Below are 24734 nucleotides of genomic sequence, written 5' to 3'. Positions count from 1 at the left end.
TTCAATAAAAATACCACATCTACAATTTATCTATCCATGTCATACTCTAACTTGCCTATGATGTTAAAATAAAGAAGAGCAATTATTATCAGATGGGAGATTTTTAATGCTCAGGTTTTTAAATATTATATTTAAAGTTTTTCTTGTACATTTATATCTAAACAGCAGCTAAACCATATTTACTATTGGCTTTGCTAATATGTATCGAAACAGTAAATGGAAATATTGTTAAGACTCTAATAAAAAAGGAGTTAAACTTGCATAGGATACTCCTACCATGTCTAGATTCCTGTTCTTGATTAATGAAACACAGTGATCATTTAACAAGGAAAAATAAGACTTAACTCATTTAAATTAGCATATATTACAATTTGAGGGCGATATTTATTTTATTCCTAACCATTTTGAAAAGATCAATCTTCTATTTAACATACTATACTGAATGTCTTTCTTCAAGATAAGAAAGCTACCGTGTTTCTCCCAAAATAAGACCTAGCCAGACAATCAGCTGTAATGTGTCCTTTGGAGCAAAAATTAATATAAGACTCGATTTTATTTTACTATAAGACCGGGTCTTATATAATACAATATAACACCAGGTATAATATAACATAATATAATACCAGGTCTTACATTAATTTTTGCTCCAAAAGATGCATTAGAGCTGATTGTCCAGCTAGGTCTTATTTTCGGGGAAACAGGGTAGTCTTGTCAACATAGTCTTTGGTGTGACTGAACTTCCCTAGATATAAAATAGGTAGAAAAAGAAAATGTTTGGGATACCCGTAACTCTTAAATCCTATCAAATAATCTACTCTTCTCTAGCAGAGACTTTCAACCTACCTCCTCATCACTGCTGAACAGTACGGTAGATGCTTTCGTTTTCGAGGGCTCAGAAGATTTTGCTTTCTCTTGGCTTTGAGTGGGTAGAGATGATGTCTGCTTCTTAGCAGCTGTGGCCCCAAAAAGGTTATCCTAGAAAAACAAATGGCAGAAGAGTATGACAACTTCATACACATAAAACAAAATCTTAAGGCATTTTCTCATGTCAAATTGTTAGAGAATAAATCTCTAGTCAGGTACAGAATATATATAACGCCTTTGGGGGCAATTACAAAATGCAAATAAATCCCACTTCTTACATATAAGCCTGCAACAACAGTCTGCAGTCTTCTCTAACTGTACCCTCTGTCCACAAAAGGCAAACACAGATACCCTAGAACTCAAGGGCAGAATACTTGGGAGGGAGCAGGGGGATGTGCGGACAATGTCACAGAAATAGGAGGAAACCTGGCGCCACCAGGTCCTCTGGTGGGCAGGTCCCATGCTTACTAGGGAGGGCCCAGAGCCTGCAACTGCCACGAGAGCAGCACGGCGCCCTGCGCAGCCAGAGACGTGCACCTTCCTTTCTGTAAATCCCGAGCTTGAGCGATGGACAGAAGGAGAGAAACACAGAGCTTTCTCCACTCTTTACATTTATGAAGCACACACACCCAGGACAGAGGGAAGGGATGACTTGTGTTTCTGGTTAATTTTAAAGAGACAATACAAATGTAAGAAAGAGTTTACTAAGTAAAATCACTGGCCTAGTGAGAGCTGATTCCTATAGATTCAAAGGCACCTGTACATTTTTGTATCATCAAGCCCTCCAGAAGTGCCTATTAAGGCACTTTTTTTTTCATATGTGTAACAAACCATCAGAGGGCCTGAGCCTGAGTTAGACAGAAAAACACTCTTAACAGTATACTTATCAGGTGAACAGTCCTAAAATGTAAAGATTCAATCATGGGAGCCTTTAGAGAGTGTGGAAAGGCAGGAAAGGCCATGAAAATAAGGAATGGCATCCGATGGGGATACTGATGACCAAAGCTAACATGTACTATGCACGTACTACGTGCCAGGCACTGTTGTCTTAGCTGTCACAGTGACCCTACATACTACTAAGCCATGGAGATTCAGAAAGGCTAAGCTACTTGCCCCGCATCCCTGATCTGCACACAGTGGAGCTGCAATATGAACGCAGGGCCTGCTGTGACACCCAGCTTAGCCACTGCACAGCACTGAGCACAGTACGCTTGCTCTGTCTACCCTGATTCTCTCCCCCACTTTGCTCTCTTATTCATGGCAGGAAAGAAAAGCAGTGAGGACATGACTGACTTCCCCTCCCGTCTTCCCCTTTATCCAAGACATTCTTGTAGAGTACCAGGCAGAACAGCCTCTAAAAAATATTTCTTAAAGCCAGATTTTTAAAGTGAAAGCCTTCCATAAGAGCTGGGTCAAAAACTTAATGTCCTGACAACTATATAAGAAAGGAGTCGCTGAAAGAAAAACTGAAATACTTGAGCTATACAAGCCTCAGAGAGCTTGACTGCTTCCCCATCACCTCATTCTACTGAATGAGCCTCTGGCTATAAAGCTACATCAGCAACAGTTTTCTACTAATCAAAAATTTGATTATCTGTGTTGCAATCACGTTTACCTCTTCATCTTCATCATCGAAAAGCGAGACTGACTTGGGGAGTTTGCCAGGCAGGACAGCTGCGTCTTTTGACTTACTCACATTTTGAGAAGAAAACAAATCCTGTTGAATCAAGATGAATGTCCTTGGTTAACAAGGTATGTCAGTTTTAAAGTACCCATTCTATGTAACACTGAAGACTATTACATGGCAGCTGCCATGCAGCTAGGTCTCCATCTGACTGTCCTCAGGGAACACGCGTCAGTGTGTCCCAGCTGTGCACAGCACGAATGCCCATCTGTGAGGAGGAAGGGACCACATGCAACACCAGGTAACCTCGCTGGAACCCACAGGCTTTGATGCTCCCAATTTGCTTTATCTTGGCATCCCACTTGCATGACTTAGGGAAGGGGAAATTTTTGCAATCACTCTCCTATCATGCTAAACAAAAAAAAAAAAAAAAAACAAAGCCTTCCTTTTTCTGCCCAAAGAGTCAGAAGGATTAAATATATTCCATAATGGAAACTAAAGCTAGATTCCCAAATTACTGGATCTACGACTCTGTTTAACAGTAACACCCCTTTCTCCTCTTGTAAGAGTATATAACATAATTTCTTTTAAATAAATACAAATTCAGTTTTTATTTTAAAATATTAGGCATTCTACTTGAACGACAGATGGATGTTACAAACGAGAAAAATCTGGTAGATTCTTAAGGAAGTTTCAAATTGCTACCAAATATTAGCCTATAATGCAAAGAAAGGTCTGCAAATTGAGTTGCATAAATAAGCATAAAATTAGCTCCGTGAATTTAACATAAAATAGGACAACTATTTCCTCAGGAGGGAACTTCAACACACTAGAGCCAGACAATTAAGCAGGACAAGAACATAGTTTCTAAGACCTCTTTATATAAATTTTTTATTATGAAGTCAATGTCTTCTCAAATAAAGACCTAATGAGTTCATTAACTGAGAAGAGCTCTTCTCAGTCCAGTGGTTTTCGCAGAGGACCATGGAGTCCCATGGGTCTATTTAGGCAGAAAAGTCCACACAGGGGGCGCTCCTGGCTTCCCATGCCTCTCCTGCATTTTACACATTGGCAAGATTTCACTTAAAGAAAGGCCTATGTTGCTTTTTAAAAAGGACACCAAAACAAAGAACAAAAACCAATGTGAACATCACGGTTTTGGACCCCTAATATTTTCCTTGCTATTGGGAAAAAAGGCTTTTCCATTACCTCAAACACATCCCCACAGTGATTTCACAGGGCAAGTTTCAGCTCCACACCTGAGATGTAGAGGCAGGAGTAAGGCAGCTCAAATTTTAGGCTGTTTGTTGGTCCGCAGTGCGATGAGGCGCTTGTGCCAGGATGGAAATGGACTCACTGCTTCTCTTTTTGGTAGTCTCACTCAGAAGTGAACTTGGTGGCGAAGGGATGAGCATTCTGGCCCAGACTTTTATCTGCTGGGCTACACTGTTTTACTTCTCCTTGCCTAAGCACCCTGCCAGCATCCAATAAAAACAATCTGTGATAATGCACATGGGACAAAGCCTTCAGTGATGGTTTTAAAACCTGTCTGTAAATCCTTTTACACTTCTACCATCAAGAAGTGGCGACTGTCCCCTGCCCTTGAACCTGGGTAGGCCTCTCTCGACCAAGAGAATGCAATAGAAGTGATAATGCCGACTTCGAAGGCTCGGGTACGAAAAGCAATACGGCCTCTGTGCAGCGTTCTCTGGATCTCACTGGGGAGCTCTGGGCCACCACGTAAGGAGCCCATGGAAGAAGTCCCAGCAGTGGCCATGCTGGGGGAACAGAGATAAAAGGGGGTGCTCGGGTCTGGGTCTCTGCCCAGGCCCAGAAATGTGAGTGAGATGACTCCCAGCCTGGCCACCCTCAGACGAGGAGCCACATGGAAACCTACCTGGAAAGTGCCCAGCTTAGCCCAGTCAGCTTCTGGAGCCAAAACTTATTGATGTTTTAAGTCATTAAGTTTTGGAGTGATTTATTTCATAACGATAAGAAACTGGGACACCTTTTAAGTCACTAAAATTGCTTGTATTTGTTTTCTTTTTTCCTGTAGTTGACAACTACTTGATGGTTCACCGAATGCCAATCACTAGGTGTCACAGACAAGAGCAGTGAACAAAACATCGTGCCCTCACCAAGGTTACTGTAGTTGGGACAATAAACAAGTAGCCATGAAATACCACCTGGCAACACAGACTGTGGAGACAGTACAACAGAAGAGTGGTGAAGGAGCACGGTGTGGTGTGTGCTGGCGGGCTTGTTACCAGGGCAATGGTCATTGGGGGAGGCCTGGCAGAAAACTGGGACAAGTAAGGAGCCACGTGGACTGTGGACAGAGCCTTCCCAGAGGGGCAGGGGCCGGTGCAAAGACCTGAAGTGCAGGTGTGTCTGCCGGCGAAGCAGCAGGCAGTGAGCGCACAGGAGACCAGTGTGAGGCCCTGCACTCAACACCGTGCCCACGTGGCAGGAGTTGGGTTTAGGTGGATTTTGGTGAATTCCTAGCTCCTGTACACTGGCTGTCAATGGCATATAAGCCTCCAAGGCTTTTCATATCAGTGGTAATCACTGTACTTAGAAAGAGATGTATGGTCATCCTGACTGTTAGTACAAAGGAATCATTAGAGTTTAACTCAAAGTTCACAAAATCAGGAAATTACACGTAAATTTCTGCCACATCCACATATTTTTCTGTGAAGGGGACTGGCTGCTGCCATGACATTCTTATACTGGTCTCTGATCCTCTAATAGCCTAACCTAAAATTGGTTCTAAAAGGACTAAAGCTGTGGGAGTCAGAAAAAGCAGGGACACCCTGAGAGCTGGGGCTGCTTTGGGCCAAGTGCCCGGGGGACGGAGGCTGTCTGCAAGCCCATGCCAGCCACAAACTGTTCCAGTCAGCAGATAAAAGTCTGGGCCAGAATGCTCATCCCTTCGCCACCAAGTTCACTTCTGAGTGAGACTACCGAAAAGAGAAGCAGCGAGTCCATTTCTGTGCTGGCACAAGCGCCTCATCGCACTGCGGACCAACAAACAGCCTAAAATTTGAGCTAAGTGAGACAGTATTTTCCTCCTAGGAGATACACTGGATTCAAATCCAACAGTGAAAAGTATTGTACACATACTGCTTTCTAAAGGCCATGTGTTCTCAAGAGATTATTTTCAAAAAACAGAACTTAAGAACTTACTAAAAAGTCATGTACCTCTACTGAGAAAATCCTGATTAAGAAATAGTTTCTAATGTCATAACGACAGACTAATTCCCAGAAGTAAGAAAAAGAATTCCTCACCTCAGTGTCTTCCTCATCTGAAAATAAACCTTTTTGAGTCTTTGCTTCTGGCAAAAGCTTGAGACTTTTGCTTGAAGGCAGGGTAACCTTTGTTGGGGGGAAAAAAATTCAGAGTTAACAAACAAGACACCTGGATGTGAGGGTTTACTCAATCATTCACTCTGAAAAGGTACTGAGTCTGCTGGGACAAGGCACCGGCCACGCACTGGGGAAGAAATGGGCCATGGGCCTTGGAGATGTATCAAATTCATTCGAAGAATTAACTCAAAAGGATAAGTGTCATGAGAAAGGATTTAAAAGTTGGCAAAAGTTAGGAAAGAGAATAGAAACAGTTCCTTGATAAATTTGTCAGGACAAGTCCCAGACACAAGAGATGGTATAAGCAAGGACATTCCAGGCAGAGGGAACCATGTGAGGAGAAAAGCAAGATAAGCAGAGGGCACATCTGGTGGTTCAGAGAAGGACAGGCTGCCTGCCTCGTACAGTGCATAAATGGGATGGCGGGCGGCCCCAGGAACTGGCAGGGTTCTCAGTGCTGGGACCTAGGTGGTCAGCAGCAAGAAGGTCAGGGTTTCATAACATGGACATCACACAAGATGTGCTTTAGAAAGGTCAAGGTGTACAAGATGGCATAGGGAAGGGAAAGCAGCCAGAACTGCTTAAAGACTGAGCGGGAGGCATCCCACTGGCCAAATACAGGTCAATCTGAGCATCACAAAAAACAACGATGCTCACAGATTATAATACATGAATAAAGAAGCCAGGATCCTATAACGATACTAAAAAAGCAGAGAAGAAGAGAAAGCTCTTCTCTTCAGGAAAACGCCAGCTAATAAAGGAAGGAAAAATACAAGAATTAGAAAAACATTCTTTTGCACCCCTGCAACATAACTGGTTCGGGAAAAGATCATCAGTGAATGTTAGAACAGCTGGGCAAAATCCTAACAACTGCTGAAACTTGGTGGTGGTTATCTGGTTGCTTTTCTTCCAAATTCCTGTGTGTTTGAAGTTCTTCACTATACACTTGAAAGGAAACACTACTTCCCTCTGGATTCCAGAGGAATTAACAAGATGTCCCAAGCCAACACTCCTATGTTCGGTCTTTCCTCCTGCTCACCTTTTCTGCTCTTGCTTTATTTTCATCTGTCTGAGTCACAGCAGTGTCTGGTAAAGCCGCTGCTTTTTCTTTGAACAGATCTCCTTCCTCATCATCAAAGATAGTGGCAGTGGATTTGATTTTGTCTTTAAAAAGATAACACAACAAAAAATTACACACAGGTCAAAAGTCCCACCACAAAATTCAGATTAAAAATTCTTCTCTCTCAAAGAATAAATTTTAAAAGTATATCATTTCTTGATTAGTTATCAAGAAATATTAAGTGGACTAGACTGGAATTTTTCAAAGAACACAACAGCAGCTCAGATGAAACACAGGACAGTTGAACCATCTGTTTTACACACTTATCCAAGAACAGCATGTGATGCCTAGAGCAGCTTGGACTGGCACACAAGGTAAAGAGACCCATAGAAAGTAAGATCATTTAATAGTCAATCACTCTAGGAGCTGAGAAATGAGGTTTGGCTTCTACTTAAAAAAAAAAAAAATCAAATTATACAAAAGCATATGAAAGCAAATACTGAAATCTCCCCCATCACCCCACCCCCCACCCACTGGGAACAGTTTGGTATACGTGCTACTAATTTTCCCAAAGGAGATACTAACATATTAACTTCAGTCATTCACGATAAGGCTATAAATGATAACATAACTTGAACAACGGGTCTTACCATTGCGTTTTTCACTTAATGTACCTAGAGTATCTTGCCATGTCAACGTACATAGACCTCATTCTTTTTAAGAGGTCCACAAAATTCCACTGAATGGAAGGACCATAATTTACCCTACTGATGACTACGTGGGCAGTTTCCACCTTTCAGTACCACAAGCACTGCTGCACTGAATGAGGCGTGTGTTGCTGAAATGAGGGCGTTGACTCATGAATGTCCCAGGAGAATCAGCTGTCAAAGAAAGCAGCATCAGCTGACCTGTGATTCCAAATCAGCTCAGTGACACCCATCGCAGTGAGAGCCCTCCCAGCCACGGGAGGCTCTACTGCCCGGACTCACCATCCTTTCCGTCGACCTAGATCTGAGGATTATTGGGCATCCCGTTGCACTCCTTCTAAAATAACTAGGCTGTTATTTTCCTCACTTTCTGCTTCTATCCTTACTTCCTACACCACCTACCACTGAAAAAAGGGGCTGAGAGCAACCCACAGAGCAGCACTCTCTGCCAACAGTGGTCTCCTTAGAAATGCAAACTCGAGGTCCCACCCCCCCACCCACTAAACCAAAATCTGCATTTTCACAGCAGTTCTGGGAGTCTGTGCATTAAAGAATTGATGTAGAGGATGATTTCATCAACAAACTAGCTTAAATTTGAAGGGATAAGGAAGGAGGGTACCAACGTGGCCAAGGGGCTGAAAACCCTGTAGTGCTAGGAAAAGCCAAGGTTACCTAGGCTTTCTGGAACACAGAAGAGCAGCTGGGAACTAAACAGTTGGCCTGTGGCGTTCTACTCATACAGTTTACTAAGGACTGCAGGAAGAAAGTGTAATTAAAACTTTCTCTGTAATTCCAAAGGTGAGAAGTAAAACTCTTGAGCAGATATTATAGGGAACAGATTTCAGCTCTCCATAAGGAAGATATTCCTAGTAATTTATTTCCAAAGCAGAAAAGATTGGTTCGTAAAACAGAGATCTACAAGCGACCATACTATTTAAGTAGAGATGAGACAACTCTAAGACAGGAATACTTGAGGAGGGGTTCTGGTATTGCAAGAGATATAAACTAGAACAGCTTTATGTCCTTTTTAGGTCAAGATTCTTTTTCTGGTAAATTCCCAGAAACAGGCTGGAACAGGTACCTGTCTTGGAAGGTTTGCCAGAGGATGCTGCGAAAAAGTCATCGTCATCATCATCGTCATCAAAGAGGCCAGTGGGCACCGGGAGGTACGAGCTTTTTCCTGGGGTGAGCTGCTCGGGCTTCTGGGGTTCCTTCAGTGATGGAGCAGAGGTTGTACCAAACATATCAGCATCCCCTGTGGGGACAGGGAGGAGACAGCCAAGCTGTGAGCCAGTGTGTGTGTGGTGGTGGGGGGGGGGGGCGCCTCCTGACTTCACAGAAAAGGAAAAACCACTACCACCCACCAAGAAGTTTTAGTTTCAGTTTATTCACAAAACACAGTAATAGGACTCAATAATGTCTATCCTTTTCTGCTAGAGAACATCCCATAATGCCAAGTCACTGGGTCACTCAAGCACATATAAGGGCCACAGCCACCGATTTCTAAGAAAATAGCAGCCAATCCCAGGAAATGAGCTTTCTTTTCTATAAGCTGTCCCATGCCCTCTGAAGCTCCTCCTCCTCTCCAGCCAGCCTTTAGAAGATGGCAATTTTAAAAATGACAAAATGATACTCATATAGTTTTCAAAAAACAAACCCTACATGATGATACCTAAAAATACAGAAACTGCTCCTGCTGGGATTTTCTTTCCAGGTTTAGAGGATGAAGACACTAAAATGAGAAAGAATGAGAGATCCATTTCAAAAAAGAAATTAACTTTCCTTGTTAAATGTACCTTCCTAAAATATGTACAACACAATACACACTTAATAAGAGACTTTTAAAACTAATTTTTCCTAAAAGAGCCATTTTAAAGTTCCTTAGTATTATCTTCTCTACCAATGTCATGACATTTTTTTGGTACTAATGTCATCTCAGCTGTGACTCCCATGGAAGATCAGTGTGACTCTGGGCAGACAAAAGGAGTGGGGCTGGCCGGGAAGGCCCAGGAGGATGCAGGGGTGAGGTGGCAGGGGCCGGGCACGCAGGGCTCTTCCAGTGCCCACTCTACCCATTCCTGTTGGTGAGACGAACAATTAAAAAAGAACAGCAAAAAACCTGAGACATCAATGAAAAAAATCAAGACAGAAACAGGACAGGGGGAAACTAGGCAAATCACCGATGCCAAAAAGTGGAGATCAGGCACCACAGGACAATCAAGGCAGCATCTGAACGGTCCAAAATCTGATGACTCGTGGCCTTGGGAGACCCAGTTGATTAAAATAACTAATTCACAATTCCCAAGAACTACCACAGGCCTAAAGGAATAAAATTTGTATATTTTAAAAAAATTTTTAGGTGTGTATGCCTTTTAAAAACTCCACAGATATGATACACAATGGGCTGAGGAATTATTGATCTCCGATTTATATGCAGAATTTTACAAATGTTTCTTTCAGTTAAACTTGATTAAATTAAAATGTGTTGCTAGGGTATTTTTCCTGTTTGACTTTTTATGAATTCTCTAAGAGGCAAATTGTGATGTGGGTTTAACACTCTTTATTTTTCCAAGACATGAATTAGTGCAAATAAGCTACTTTTAACTAGACTGAGGTAAATACAACAGCTTCCTGCCTGACAAAGAAACAAGGCTTGGGAACAACTCCAGGACTCCCCCTCCTAATGGAAAGTAAACAGTTTTGGAAATCTGGGCACAATGAAGCACAGCTAGCCTGTATCTGAGCTTACCTTCACTAGCTGGGGCTCGAGCCTCTCGGTCCTGAGGGGCTTCCCTGAAGAGGTCACTCTGGTTATAACAAAATAGACGACAGAGAATTCAAAAACGCAGTGGAAAATGTCACTGCCTTTGAGGCTTTCTAAAGAAAAGTACCTTGCAAAGTTTAAAGGTACATATTTGCTGTCCTGCCTGAAAGTCAGTCCCAAAGTGAAGACTATGGCAAAATCAGACCCTTAAAGACTTTAAGTCTGTCCAGAAATTAAATACAAACATGGAAGAAGACAACAGATAAGAAACAATTGCCTTATCAAGTAAATTATTCACTATTAACAGCTCCACATCCTCTCCCCACCTAACAAAGGGCATTAGGATACAGTATTTTCTCACTTTGTGATTCTTAGGTAAAAATCTCCCCAAATATGAAAGCAGAAGTAACTTTCAACTAAGAAGCCACTTTTCTCCCTCCTAAAGGAACCAGGTGTATTTCTTTCTCATGTACCCTCGACACAGCTATGGAGAGCTTCCGATTACCCCTGACTCACCTCCTCATCCTCATCGTCAAAAAGCCCCTTCCCTCCACTGAACAGGCCACCTCTCGAGCCAAATGGCGAGAAGTCTTCATCAGTCAGCTTGGGGGGTGAGAACAAGCTCTCTTCTGTATCTGGCAAACAGAAAGGAATGTTTTGCAGAGAAAGTTAAAGATGGGGTTGGTACTTAAATTCCGGGGTTTAGCCTTTGCAACATCTCCAAAATTCGCATAGAGTTTATCTAACCATATGTAACAAGGGGTATTTAAGTGCTGGCAGTCTGAGAAATTTCTAACAAAAACTCATTGAATAGCCCACTGAATCCCTTAAAAGACTCTCTGGGTTCCCACCCTAAAGTCTGGAATTGTCTGGAGCAGGGTGAATTGCATAGGTGATGCCTTTAATCTACACTTATGTCTTCTGAAGCAAGTATATGGTGTGACTGCCATCCAGAAACACCCCACCAAGAATTTGGGGGAAGAGCAGGCTAAACAAAAGAGACTTGCAGATTGCACAGTCACACGTGGAAATGTAATGGGCATTACTGTTTAACATGACAGAGCCTGGTATATTCTTTATTAAAAAACATATGCTTGGGCTGGCCCGGTAGCTCAGGTGGCTGGAGCGCCGTACTCCTAACGCCGAGGTGGCCGGTTCGATTCCCACATGGGCCAGTGAGCTGCGCCCTCTACAGCTAAGATTGTGAACAACGGCTCTCCCTGGAGCTGGGCTGCCGTGGGCTGCCGTGGGCTGCCGTGGGCTGCCGTGGGCTACTGTGTGCTGCCCATGAGCAGCCGGCAGCTGGCGAGAGCTGCCATGGGCTGCTGTGTGCGGCCAACCGATGAAAGGCGACCGACTGCCTCAGCGAGGGGGTGGGGGGAAGGGGGAGGGAGCGCAAGGCTCCTAACACCAGCAGGGGCCAAGGACCTGTGTCCTACACAACTAGACTGAGAAACAACAGCTTGAACCGGAGTGGGGGGAGGTTGGGGGGGAGCAGAAGAAGGGAAAAAAAACAAAACATGCTCAAGACCCCTAGTTTCTATACTTGAAGAGAATTCTGGAAAAACAGGTAATGATCACTATAAAATCTAATAATTTAAATCCTCACAGAATTTTCTTCCACACCCATCTCTCCTCCCAGCCCCCAAAGCATGCTTTTAAATGCTCTGAAGCATGAATCGAGACATAGGTCCCATTGTCAAGCATCTAAAGTGGCATTTTATGAATTACGTAAGCAATATTCCTGAGTTAAGAGCCTCCGAAAATACCAGAATTGAGGGAAAGGCCTACCATCTGAGGGAGTTCTCCTTTCGTTCTTCTCTCTTGGTGTCTTCTTAGGTTTTGCTTCTGGAGATAAAACTTGAAGAATATGTCACAGTTTTAACCACACTCAGTCTACACTTCGAATTTATCTACTGATCTTTCACAAACATGTGAGCCACCCTCATCACTCCTAAGCTCAGAGAAAGCCACTGAACTTTGTCTCTCAGCTCCACCGGAGCCCTTCAGCCAGTGCCTTACCATAGCAGGCACTCAGCTTCAGCTTACATAACAAGGTCATGTGCATACCAAGACCGCACTTGCTGAAAGAATTATCCTGCCATTTTCCCACCCTGCTAAATCACTAGAACATACTGTACAGCACATTTTCATTTAGTCAAGATATGGGAGTAAATATTAAGGCAGAGATTCTTAATCTGGGGCCCATGGTTCCCTGGGGTATCCATCAATCCCCTGAAGTTGCATATACAATGTTACATAAATGTGCATTTTTCCTGGGAGGTCCACAATGTTCAGTTATTAAAGAATCTGAAGTCAAAAGAAGAATGAGAAGTACAACACAAGCCTCTTGTGCCTTAGTAAAACTAAACGGGGAACTTCACCCCATTTAGTGAAGCCCTGTGGAGGGCCACACTTCCCTGTAACTCATCTGGGGATGTACCTGTTCGCTCCTCTGCCACCTGGCTTGCAGCATCCCCTCTGATCCGGGCGGCCAGCTCATCAGCAAATGACGTTGGTCTACTTCTTTTCTACAGGCAGAAGACACCAAAAGAATCACCTTTTTACAACATACCAACAACTAGTACAGTTTACTTTGGAATACCTAACAAAATTGTGTAAACAATGGCAACAAAATTGGACTGATGAGAAAATAGGGTTTAACTAAATGGATTGAAACACATGCATGCTATACAGACCACCTGAGAGACAGGAGCTGGTGTCCCTTCAAAGGGATATCCTCCATATTTCCTTATTTTTTTAATAATTCACTTAAATACTTGTTTGAAGAGCTAGATAAGAAAACCACCACGAGGTGCTCGGAGTGGGGAATGGGGGAGGATTATTGCGGTCTTAAAACTCTGGAACTGAATATATTTTGAATGATCTGACTTGTGAAATTGTAACATTTGAAAGAGAAACTAACCTATAAGGCAACTTGGGATGCTCAACGCTTATGTTCAAAAGTGTAAATGGAAACACAAATGTGATATAAAATAAGACAGTTACAAATATAAATTACAATAGAAGGAATGAGTCTTAGGTACCACTTCCAAACCTTGCCGAAAGATAGCAAGGTTCAGTCTTTCTTACAGGTCTAGTATTTTCTCCGATGTCCTCAGTATCTTCCTCCTCCTTCTCAGAGTCAGCAAAAATGTCACAACCATCATCATCCTCTTCCTCATCACTCATCTGTGCAGTGTGCTAAGGATATAAACCACCAGATTAGAGCTATTAGATAAGATCATCAAGTTGAAAAAGAGACATTGCCACTTAGCCTTTAGGCAAAACGGTACTAGCTTGTTAAATGATGATGATGATGAAGCAAAAGTTATGAGCAGTGCAGGTGCTAGAACAATGATACACAGGTTTATTGTCAGTTCAAGAAAATAATAGCAAAATATTGAAATATTAAAAATGTCACTAGAGAAAGGAATAAACTAAGTTTCATCTTATCATAATAAGAATACTAACAGTTAAAAGGAACAAGCTGCAACAACTGGTGAGATATCCAAAGCATCAAGTGAAAAAACTCTGTGTGATAAACCCAGCATGATACCCGGCACCCCCCTCAGCCCTACACCCTTTTTATGGATGTAGAAATACTTGTAAAAGCAAAGAAAAACACTTGGAAAGATATACTCCCAGAACATAACACCAATTACTTCTGAAGAGTGTGAGAAGATGAGGGCTGGAGGGCTCAAACTAAGCTTTATCTATTAAGTTTTAATTTTTATAAAAGCAGCCACTGGTATGTATAATTTAAATATTTTTTTTAATGTTTAAATCAATAAACTGTGCCATGCACTAATGCTAAAATCCTTAGAACTCTGAGGTTGGCTGTGGCACACAAAACCAGTCTATTTTCAATGGATAAGCAAATGCTTTTGATCACTATAGTATACTATTTCAAAAACTGCCTAAGTTTATGGATCTTAATAGTAAATTCCATAGAAAGAAATATGGCTTGGTTATTAAAATTATAGAGACGAGTGACATTTGTGCATACAACTGGGAAAATATAAGTACCAACCAAAAAGTACCAAATCCTTCATTTAATAGTTAAAAATTTTTATGAAAAAGTATTTCCCAATTAGGAAACTGAAATGCAAATTGGGATGATATCAATATACAACTGTACATATATTATGGTGGCAAAAATCATAATCTCAGTGCTGATGAGTGCAGGAAAATCATTACGCAGGATCTGTAATTTAGAATGTCCATCAGACGGTAATATCAAGAGCCTTTAATATAACTCTACACCACCTCATTCCTAAGGAAATAGGTCACAGATTTCATTTTTGAGATAATGAATTATCTCAAAAATAAAATCCTGAAAATAAACTATTTCCCATATACATATGGAGACTACGACAGTATCATATATCATGTGCTTAGAAATACAGAAGTTTAGAAAGCAAATTACAAAGACTATTTAAAATGACAAGGAAACACTTATGTTAATGTAAAATAGCAGAAAATAAACTATGCGTATTATGAAAAGAATATATCCTTAGAAAGGTACCCCAAAATTAAGACGGCGATACTAAAACAGTAAGATTAGAAGATTTTTCATCTTTTGAGTATTCCTTAACGTTACTGCTATATTGTCTCAAATTTTAAAACAGGGGAGAGGGTGCAATTAGTTCAATTTTGGTAACTAGGCCTTCTTTTAGAGGATCTGTTTCTCAATTTTGTTTTTCACTTTTTTGTTTTCTAAGAGAAATAAAGACAAAATATAAAGCAAAATTGAAAAAATATATACAAGGGGGTAATTAGCATCAAAACATGAAATGCTTGAAGGAAAATTGGTTGTAAACATGAATAAATCCTTATTGTCTCATAAGCCATTCAAAAGTAATTTTAGTACGTATTTAATATATCTGCTATGCTTCAATTGACATTTAAAAGTAAAGTCACTTCAATACAGGAGCCTTACCCGGTTTTGCTCATTGTCACTATGATTGGCAAAATCTCCATCTGACTCCTTTAAGGGAAAAAAAAGGCTTTGTTGTTAAAACAGGTTTTACTCAGAAGCACCGAAATGATTCGGGGGCTAGTCTTTGGGGCTAGTCAACACTCAGTCTCTCTACTGGTCACTGGGTACCTGAAGTGTCAAGTGCAGGTGAGATGGGCGGCTGCCAACAGGCCAAGGGCTGCTCCAGTGAATAGGTAACTTTGGTAGTTAATTGAAACATCTCTAAGAATTTGTTCATATCTATCTGCACTATCATCTCTAACCTTTGGGCTTAAAGTAAGAGTTGCACATTTAATTAACTAAATTACCCAAAATTGATTTGTGTGATTTTTACATTTTTGGACTCCACTCTCTATATTCCCTCTAAATAGGGTAACTACTTCATCAGGCCCCAGAGGGAACACCAGTAACTGCCACCTCCAATCATGTCAAGAGTTGTATGAAAGGCTAAAAGCAAAGGTTTCAGCTCATGACCATCCATCACAGCGAGGTTATTAAGAAAAGCTATTTTCCCACTGGTAGGTGTTTTGTTTGGAGAGCTGACTGAAGGAGGGGACTGTGCAAAAGGCAGGAGAGAGAAGCACACACATACAATACTGTCTCCTTTTAGAAATCCACACGCAGAATTAGCCTTCAACTGTCACTGCCCTTTTTAACAACAAATATTCTATCTAAAGGAAAAAATCCAGATACAACAGTGGTCAAGGTCCACAGACCTGGTGACCCCAGAGCAGGGGTCAGATTACGCTCTGTGGGTATGAAGATGCTAGAAGCAGCAACAAAGCTAGACATAGTGGATGCTTTGAGCATTCTTCTCTAGGAGGCTTTATAATAAAAGCTTCAAATGTGGACTTTTTTCCTAGAATTATTCAAAAATACAAATTACTCAAAAACTATCTCAGGCAGAGAGCAATTCTACCACAATATCTACACTGTGCCCTCAAAATATATTGGTAAAAAGAGGATTTGCTGGGGAGGTGGAAGAGAGGGAAATGGTAAAAGGGATTAAAGCAGTTTTCCTGTTCTTGTACGCAAGACAAAAAGGAAATCTAATCCCAAGGAGAAAACTTGAGAATATAGCTTCTATCACTGTTAAAAGACTTACGAAAACAGACTGAATTCAGAGGTATGTTATTTACTTGGCCTGCTAAACACACCCTGAGTTGCCTGCCTATCATGACCTGGACACACGATGCAGCCCTTACCTCTTCGTTCTCTTCTTCGCTGTCCACAATGCTACCACGATCGCTGCCTACTGACCCTTCTGTTTAGAAGAAAAATTAGGGTTATCGCCACTATTCATAAGAAAATGTGCTTATTTAGTTCCTTCTCAAAATCATAAACCACCACTTATCAGCATCACAGAGATTTTGATAAAACTATATTATACCATTAACTGGAATTAAAAGTATCTTTACTACAGTGAGGAATAAAATATTTAGATAGCCTCAACGTATCACCCAAGATATTAATTACAAAAAAATTTATTAATTAACAATCGAAAAAACTGACATCTTCAAAGATGTCATAGTTGTGAAAAGCGAAGACAATTTTTTTTTTTTTTTGGACGGCTAAATGCAGTGAGTGATCCTGAATTGAATGCTAGACCAGAGGGAAAAAAAAAAAAAGAGAGAGAGACTATAAAGGATGTTATTGGAACAACTGGCAAAATCTGAGTATGACTGAGGATTAGCCAATAGTATTATGTCCAGTAAAATTTCCTGACTTTGACAATTATACTGTGGTTATATAAGAGAATGTCCTTGTTCATAGAAAATATACACAGAAATATTTGGGAGTAATAGGGCATGATGTCTGATTTATGACTCTCAAATAGGTTCAGAAAAAAATATCATGTGTATATGTTCAGAGAAAGAAAACAAATGTGGTAAAATGTTAACCAGTAAGCCTGGGTGAAGGGTTTCTTGGTACTACTCTTACAACATTAATGTAAAGCTTGTAATTATCTCAAAATAAAAAGATATAAATGTTAGAAGTAACAAAAATATTTGGGGTAAAAGAGTACCTTCACTAGACAGCTCTCCAAGACCCACGTCTTCCTGCTCCATGAACAGCTTTGACCCAATCAAATAAGGTAAAGGACGATCAATGTACAGATCCTGCAAAACATGAAAGGGAATCAGCCATTAAAGATTTAGGCTGTAAAGTAAAATTACGTTTCCCATTTGATATTTTATTTCATCTGACTACCCCAAACAAGTTACATAATAAAAGAGGACACTAAGAAACACAGCAGGATTAAAAGTACAAAAAAAAAGAAAATCACTGATTTAAAAAAAAGTCAAATTTTTAGTAAAGATGGCAAAGTGAAGCTGAATCACACAGCATCTCCTTTCTTAAGAGCCTAACTATATTAACAAAAGTGGCTAAGCCTGCACACCATTTACCAGCAGTAATCAGGGAGAGGGGCACAAATTCACAACCACATGGGGCACTTCACAGCACAACTTCAACAGAAGGAGGACCTAAAAAGAACCAGGAACTCTGGCAAGCTCTGATGACTCCGAACTCCCTTTCTCCCCTAAAAAGCTGCACCGCTGAGCAAAAGTCAACCACTCAACCTATGAGTCCTGAGTCCTGAGAAAACCCAAATGGTTTTCTATAACTATGAGAAGGCAGGTGGGAATGTGCAGGCTTGGTGGAGAAGGCATGGCCAAAAGGTCACAAACACGGCACAGAGGGCATGCAGGGCTCCTTCGCGTGGCAACAGCGCAAAGCAGAAGACTGAACAGACCACAGGAAGCGCAGGCTACATGACAAGAAACACAAGGGCAACTGTGCGAATATCTATAGTCCACATCATGAACGCAACGTCTAAAAGTCTGATGAGAACATTTCTGGGAGAAAAAATAACTCAGAGAATAATAGCATCCCCTGAGAGGTTCACACTGTGTAATTTAGAGTAGTGAAGTTGGTAAAAGAAGACCAGATGATAAAACATTGGATGAGATGAAGGCGACTGTACAGGATAACACATGTTGGAGACCCTTGAATTTCAGTCCCCTACTCCTAAGTCCCACCCATCACACACATTAAAAATTTAAGGACAACAAAGCACTGCCCCCCAGGACAACCTCTCATCTCCACTGCTGAGGAAAAGCTCACTTGTTTTCTGTGAGGCATGACCCTTTGGCCATAATATCTCTTCCTTATCAAACAGACTCTGGGGGACGAGGGAGAATAATTCTATGCTTCACACAACATAAAGTTTGGGAAGCTTAACGTAAAGGTTAAAGATACAATAGCAACCAACTTAGTGCAAAGAAAAGGAAGTGGTAATTGGGCTGAGTGCTCACTGACTCAGAAGGCCTTCAAAGTGCTCCTGTAAAACAGAAAGTGGTGTGTGACTTGGAAGTCACAAGTGTGGCCCAGGGTCCACTGCTGACTTCTATATCCCTACAGTAAAAATACAAGCCATCAAGTGTCCCAGTGCTAAAGGATCAGCCGCAACCTGTGTGACACTGGAAGCACAAACTGGAAGAGAAATGTCAACCAAATAAATGACTAGAAGAGTCTGGGTTTGTGGCATGTCTCAATTCCTAAGGCACCTGCATATCAAAAGGACTCTTTCAAGAGCAATATAGCAGCCTTTTGTGTTTACTTCTGAGTGAATCTGTGCTGCCCCAACTGTCTCCTTTCACAATCTGAGAGACGGTAACAGTAAAGCAATAAATACCTGTTAGGCTAATAGGCTTTCATACACGAGCATAGCAGCTTTATTCGTAATAGCCAAAACCTGGAAACCCAAATGTCTTTCAACACTTCTAGTCTCCTTTAACACAAACTACAGAATTTCAGGTTCTGAACAACCTCTACCTCTCATGAGCCTTCTCATCCTTCAAAACCCAATTCAAGCCTCATCTTTACCCTAAATTCCCCAACTAAAAGTCGGTTTTCTCTCAGAGCACTTATGATGGTGACTTATAAAAATGTCTCCCCTCTCCCACCATCTCGCAATGAGGTCACAAGCATCACGAGGGTAGGAACCCTGCCCTAACTCTGTACTGCCCTACTGGGCACGTTCCGTGTGCCCAGTAAGTGCTCAATCAACATGTGAGGAGAGCAGGTCTTTCCGATGTAGTAAACGTGAGACTGCTAAGTGGTATGTCCCCTTTCTAGAAGTAAAGTGCATGTTTTACTAATTCTGTATCCAAATACAGTACGCAACACATGACAGGTGTAACAGTAAGTACCTGGATCGAATGCCTTTTACCTTTGGTTCAAGGATCAGCTCCACTCTCTCATTAGCATCCTCTTCTTCAGAGTCGGAGTTTCCTGCTTTTATGTCGAGTTGCTCAAATGCACTGTCCAACACTTGTAAACCATAGTTCACAGCCTCCTGAACTTTAGGAATCAGATCTACTTCTTTCTGTTCCCGAGTCTTCTCCTACAAAAAAAAAAAAACACTGTTCAGAGTGGATCGCCAATATATTGATATAACTGTAATAAAACACTGCAAGTGTTCTCTAAGGCCTGGACTTATGCTCCAAAAAAAAAAAAAAAAAAGTTCTTAATTAAAATGTTAACAAAAGTCAGATTCTGCCTCCACACAGACTTTGGAGTTAAGCTTTAAATCCTAAGTTTGTCACTTTCAGGACATGGATCGAAGTACCTAAGGGCCCAGAGCTGCAGGTTCATCGTCCTCAAAAACAAAAGCACTACTGTGTGCTGGTTCAGCCAGACAACTTGGGTGAAAGTACACTAACAATGAATGGCACATCACAAGCCCTCAAATGGCACTTCCTTCCCTGCTACTGGAGGAATAAAGAGCCTAGACTTTTAGCTTCACCATGATTATATCCCACTAATCTTGGTTAGTGATCCTTTGGACAATTTTAGGAATAAAGACTTAGAAGAAAATACTCCAGTCAGAGATGTCATGTTTCAATTACAATTCAAAAACAACTAGACAATTACAGTTACTTTATAAATTTGTTTCAAACCAAGAGAGGGTCAGTTTCATCTCTAATCTATCCCATCCGACTCCCCAGAACAATGCCACCCCCCAGAAGCCTGTGCATGTCACCAACATGCTGAAAATATTCCACAGGTCTCCATTTCCTACCACAGGAGCTCTCAATGACAGCCCCTTCACACACTCGACTGTAACCCATCAGTTGTCAGAAATATTGAAAAAGAAATTGTGTCATTTCCCCTCTTCACAAATATCCCAGAAGCTGATACATACTTATAGAAAGAACCCAACCATACAGTGTTTTCAGGGCCAACAGGGAAAACCCTACGAACATTTTACACTTTTATGTCAAGTATGGGAGTCTTTCTAAGTGAGCTTTTTTGTTTGGGCTGCATCTTTTTGATACTCTGGCAGGCTTCGTTCTAATTAAATAGCTAACACTGTAAGTGTGTGAAAATACATTTGTGAAATAAATATACAGTAGCTTTTTAAAAACAGTTCACTAAACACTTTCACTTTAAAATTGAACCTGACTTGATGTAACCGGATACCACTGGACTTCAATGGTTAGCAAATCCTGGAGTACTATGAAAAATAGTAGTATTTAAACCTTCTTATTTTAAAAAAAGTTGGAAATAGGGAGAACTGCAGCTGGTTTCTAATATCCTTTCCTAGTCTGACAGCTTCATATATGACAAGTAACAGTAACTGATAAAGGACCAACTTTTTCAAGTGATTTATACTTCTGAATAAATTAGAGCTGATTCAAGGCTACTCCCATAATAAACGTACTCACATTCCACTGTGCTTTCCTGAGTGGGAAGAACAGGGTACACATTCTGCCAGAGTGCTAGAAAGTTAAGATCCTTTATCTGTGCTTCGGCCTATGATGAGAACTCAGGAAGAATCCATGAAGCCACAGGGGGAAAGGGAAGGACTGCTGCCCCGCAGCTCCTTAGCCCTCTTTCTGAAGCCCTCCAGCACCCGCCCCTCACCCCTCTACCTCCCTCTTATCTAACCTCTAGGATTTTGCACTAAGAGTCCAGAAAATGCCAGGAACATCCCCCAACTGGGAACCACAGCTCAAGGCATTCTCTCCTGCTGAAATGGCCTTACAATGTGGCCCTTCTTTCCTTGCCCAGCTCACACCTCATCATGAAGCCTTTCTCTGCTATTTTACCCCTGAGCTCTTTCTCGTCTGAACTTCCAAAACAGTGAGTAGCCTTGCACCTGACACACTGTGTCCTGTTGCCCCAACCTAGACTGTAACCTTTGGGGGGCAAAGTCTTTCTCCAAGTCACCAGCTCCCTGAAACCTTCCTACTCCATAAATGTTTCCTGCACAGTCTATATCCTTTGTACCAACACATCCTGTGGCATGTAGGAGGCACTCAAACGTGTGTGGACTAATCCAGGTTCCATCTTACTGTCGTTTTTAACTGGCAGGGATGAGGATCACAGCCGTCATGAAAGGACAGGGACACAGTCTTCAAAGAACTCAAACTACAGCCCAGCCCCAGGCCTGTTCCTGACTAGAACCTCAAGGTAAGAACGGTTTTTGTATTTTTAAGGGAGGGGGAAGGGGAAGAGGAGGAGGAAGAGAAGAAAAAGAAAAAGACAGAGACCAATGAGGCCAGCAACACCAAAAACATTTACTAACTGGCCCTTTACAGGAAAGCTCCGCTGAACTGTGCTCTATCCTTAAGCCAGAATTCAGGATCTTTACTATATATTTCTTAATACAGTAAATTTCAAAGCAAAAAGAGTTCGACTACTGGGCTATGAGGAGCAGCCCTCCCCATGTCCCCACATATCCCCCCTCCACCACCAGCCACATTACAAACCTCCACCACTTTTCATCTCTAAGTCAGAAACTCAACAGAAGAGTGATTTAATGCAAGTACCTGTTCTGCCTTTTCTGTCACAGCCTTGAGAACTGGCTCCTCCACCTCTTCATCATATACACGCTAAATATGGAAGCAAATTCATTTTTAAATGGTCAGAACATCATTTTGAATAAGTCACAATGTAAGAATACAAAATTAAAAATGACACAGACAAGGAAGAAATGATTATTTGACAAATGGCTGAAGCTACTAGTTAGGGATAAACAGAAAAGAACAGTAGTCAATTCACCAAAAATTAAACTAAGGAAAAAAAAAGATACAAATGACTGAGAAACATAAATAGAAGTTCAACCTCATTGTTGACTAAGGAGTCACAAAAACAGTCAGATACACCAGTCAGATACTTTTTGTTTAACCTGATATTTAATGCTGACGGGGCAATGACACAGGTAACTCAAATGTGAGGCTAATGAGAATGTCAACTGGTAGACCTTATCCACTAGGTAATGAGAGCTTTAATATTTTGAGCAATAGACATGGTAAACGTTATTTTCATTCTGCTACTTAAAATGGTTGGTAAATTTTTATTACCCTATTTCTATGAAAACAGGCCTTGCCCACCAATGATTTGCCAGAAGGCCAGGCGTTTGACGGACCCATGGGCATGGAAGGCAGGCTTCTCTTTTCCAAAATAGAGCTATCACTCCAGCAACTCACCGTGATTTCCTGTTATTTTTAAAGTACTTATTGTCTTATAAACTCCCAAAGTAAAACATGCTTGTTATAAACAGGGGGGTGATGAAAATGTTCAGAAATTAGATACTGGTATTGGTTATAACTTTGTGAATATACTAAAACATACTAACTTGCACACCTTTCCAAAGGGTAAATTTTATGGAATGTGAATTGTATCTCAATTAGAATTAAAAAGTCGATATAAAGGTATATGGAAAAGAGATACATTTAAAAATATTTCCCTCCCCATTTCCAACCAAACCCCTGGAATAACTAATTTAAGCTCAGTGTGTGCTCCTCTGTTCCCTGTAGCTCTTACACAAATATATATATGTGTTTGCACATATTCAGAGTTTTTCCACCCTTCCTACTCTTAAATAAAAAGCTACTCATCCTATACACTCTTCTCTGTTCCATTTTTTCACTTAATGTCCTCATAAGCCACTTTCTAGGTCAATGCATATAGATTTGACTTAATCTAATATCTGCATAATATTCTATGGTATGAACTTAACCATAATTAATTCGAGAGTTCCCTATTGGTGAAGATTAGGAGATTTCGTTTTTCCTCTTGTAAACAAACTGCTGTAAACATATGCACACATATATTCATAGGCCCTGGCCCTTTCATTTTGATCGGCTTCCCAAAATAGGACTATCAAGTCAAAGGACAAAACTGTTCTTTTAATCTTAATAGTTCATTCCAGATGACTATCAACAAATGTATGAAAACTCACACTGTCACTAACAATGTATTCAAGTGCCCATTTCCCAAACCTTTGCCAGCAGATGTTGTCCACCTTTTTAAATATCTGCCAATCTGATCAGACAATGTTGTTTTCAAATGTCCGTATCTTCTGACCCCAGAATTCTACTACTTCGTGAAATTTAGCTCCAGGAAAAACAATCATAAACACAAACAATGAGATGCTCCTGGCATCACAATTTACAGTATCAAGTCATGAACAACAAAGTTGTAATTCTATGCATTCCAGTCAAAACCCTAATAGAATTTTCTGTGGAACCTCACAAGATAATCCTCAAATTTACACAGGAGCATAAAAAGCCAACGATAACCACAACAATTCTGAAAAAAAGAAATCAGGACTTGGCCTTATAAGACTTATTAGAAATCTACTGAAGACTGTGATACTGGCATACAGCAGATAAACGTAATGAAAGACAGAGACCAGAAACTGACCCACAATTACATGTAAGCCTGATTTCATATTCACATAAACACATGTACATGTATGTGTTCATACATGAAAGTCAGTAATAAAAAGAACTATACAATAAAGGATAGCCATATGGAAGAAGAAGAGGCCCTACCACATATGGCATGTACGCATTCATACACATCCACACTTACATACTCTCCAGGTAAGGAGAAGAAGGCAGATACAAAGGAGCCCTCGCCCAAACTGTTTAGAGTTAAAAAAAAAGGGGGGGAGTTGTTGACCTTAAAACAAATACGGCAAAATATTAAAATCTGTTAATGGAGGGTAGCATATCATTAGCATCTGTAGTTATTATCTGTTCTTTTCTAGACATATGAAATACTTCATTAAAAATTTTGATTTTGAAGGTTAAATAAATTATGATGTAGTTGTAAAATAGAGTAAGATCAATAAAACTTAAGTTCACAAAAGTCTTACAGATATGTTAAAATACTTATAAAATAGTAAGTTAACATTAAGTGCAGGTTGCAAATACACACACATACACACACACACACACACATCATCTAGAAAAGGTTAAAGTTAGAAAAACAAAGACTAGAAAGAAATATGTTCAATGGTGGGTAAATTGGTTTGGTGGAATTACTGCTGATTTTTGTAGTTTTAATTT

At 40.8% G+C, this 24734-nt stretch overlaps 1 protein-coding gene across 6 annotated transcripts in view; it reads right to left on the bottom strand.

Annotated features, from left to right (window-relative positions):
* The window catches only part of LOC117035944 (WASH complex subunit 2A), a 50757-nt gene that overhangs the window by 21642 nt on the left and 4381 nt on the right, over window positions 1-24734 (bottom strand). For 3 of the 6 annotated variants that reach the window (XM_033130224.1, XM_033130229.1, XM_033130227.1), the window contains 16 exons: window positions 22206-22268; window positions 19601-19774; window positions 17393-17486; window positions 16572-16630; window positions 15328-15375; window positions 13479-13589; window positions 12829-12916; window positions 12177-12245; window positions 10902-11020; window positions 10371-10428; window positions 9294-9353; window positions 8703-8876; window positions 6894-7018; window positions 5777-5863; window positions 2480-2581; window positions 844-975 (listed from right to left, as the gene is read on the bottom strand). In XM_033130224.1, coding sequence (XP_032986115.1) covers window positions 844-975; window positions 2480-2581; window positions 5777-5863; window positions 6894-7018; window positions 8703-8876; window positions 9294-9353; window positions 10371-10428; window positions 10902-11020; window positions 12177-12245; window positions 12829-12916; window positions 13479-13589; window positions 15328-15375; window positions 16572-16630; window positions 17393-17486; window positions 19601-19774; window positions 22206-22268 — 1563 coding nt within the window. Of the gene's footprint in view, window positions 1-843; window positions 976-2479; window positions 2582-5776; window positions 5864-6893; window positions 7019-8702; window positions 8877-9293; window positions 9354-10370; window positions 10429-10901; window positions 11021-12176; window positions 12246-12828; window positions 12917-13478; window positions 13590-15327; window positions 15376-16571; window positions 16631-17392; window positions 17487-19600; window positions 19775-22205; window positions 22269-24734 lie in introns of those variants that run through there. The other 3 variants (XM_033130226.1, XM_033130228.1, XM_033130230.1) reach the window with 3 other exon arrangements.

The sequence above is a fragment of the Rhinolophus ferrumequinum genome, chromosome 16 (assembly GCF_004115265.2).
Source record: "Rhinolophus ferrumequinum isolate MPI-CBG mRhiFer1 chromosome 16, mRhiFer1_v1.p, whole genome shotgun sequence".
NCBI lineage: Eukaryota > Metazoa > Chordata > Mammalia > Chiroptera > Rhinolophidae > Rhinolophus > Rhinolophus ferrumequinum.
This window is presented reverse-complemented; position numbering and strand designations above follow the sequence as displayed.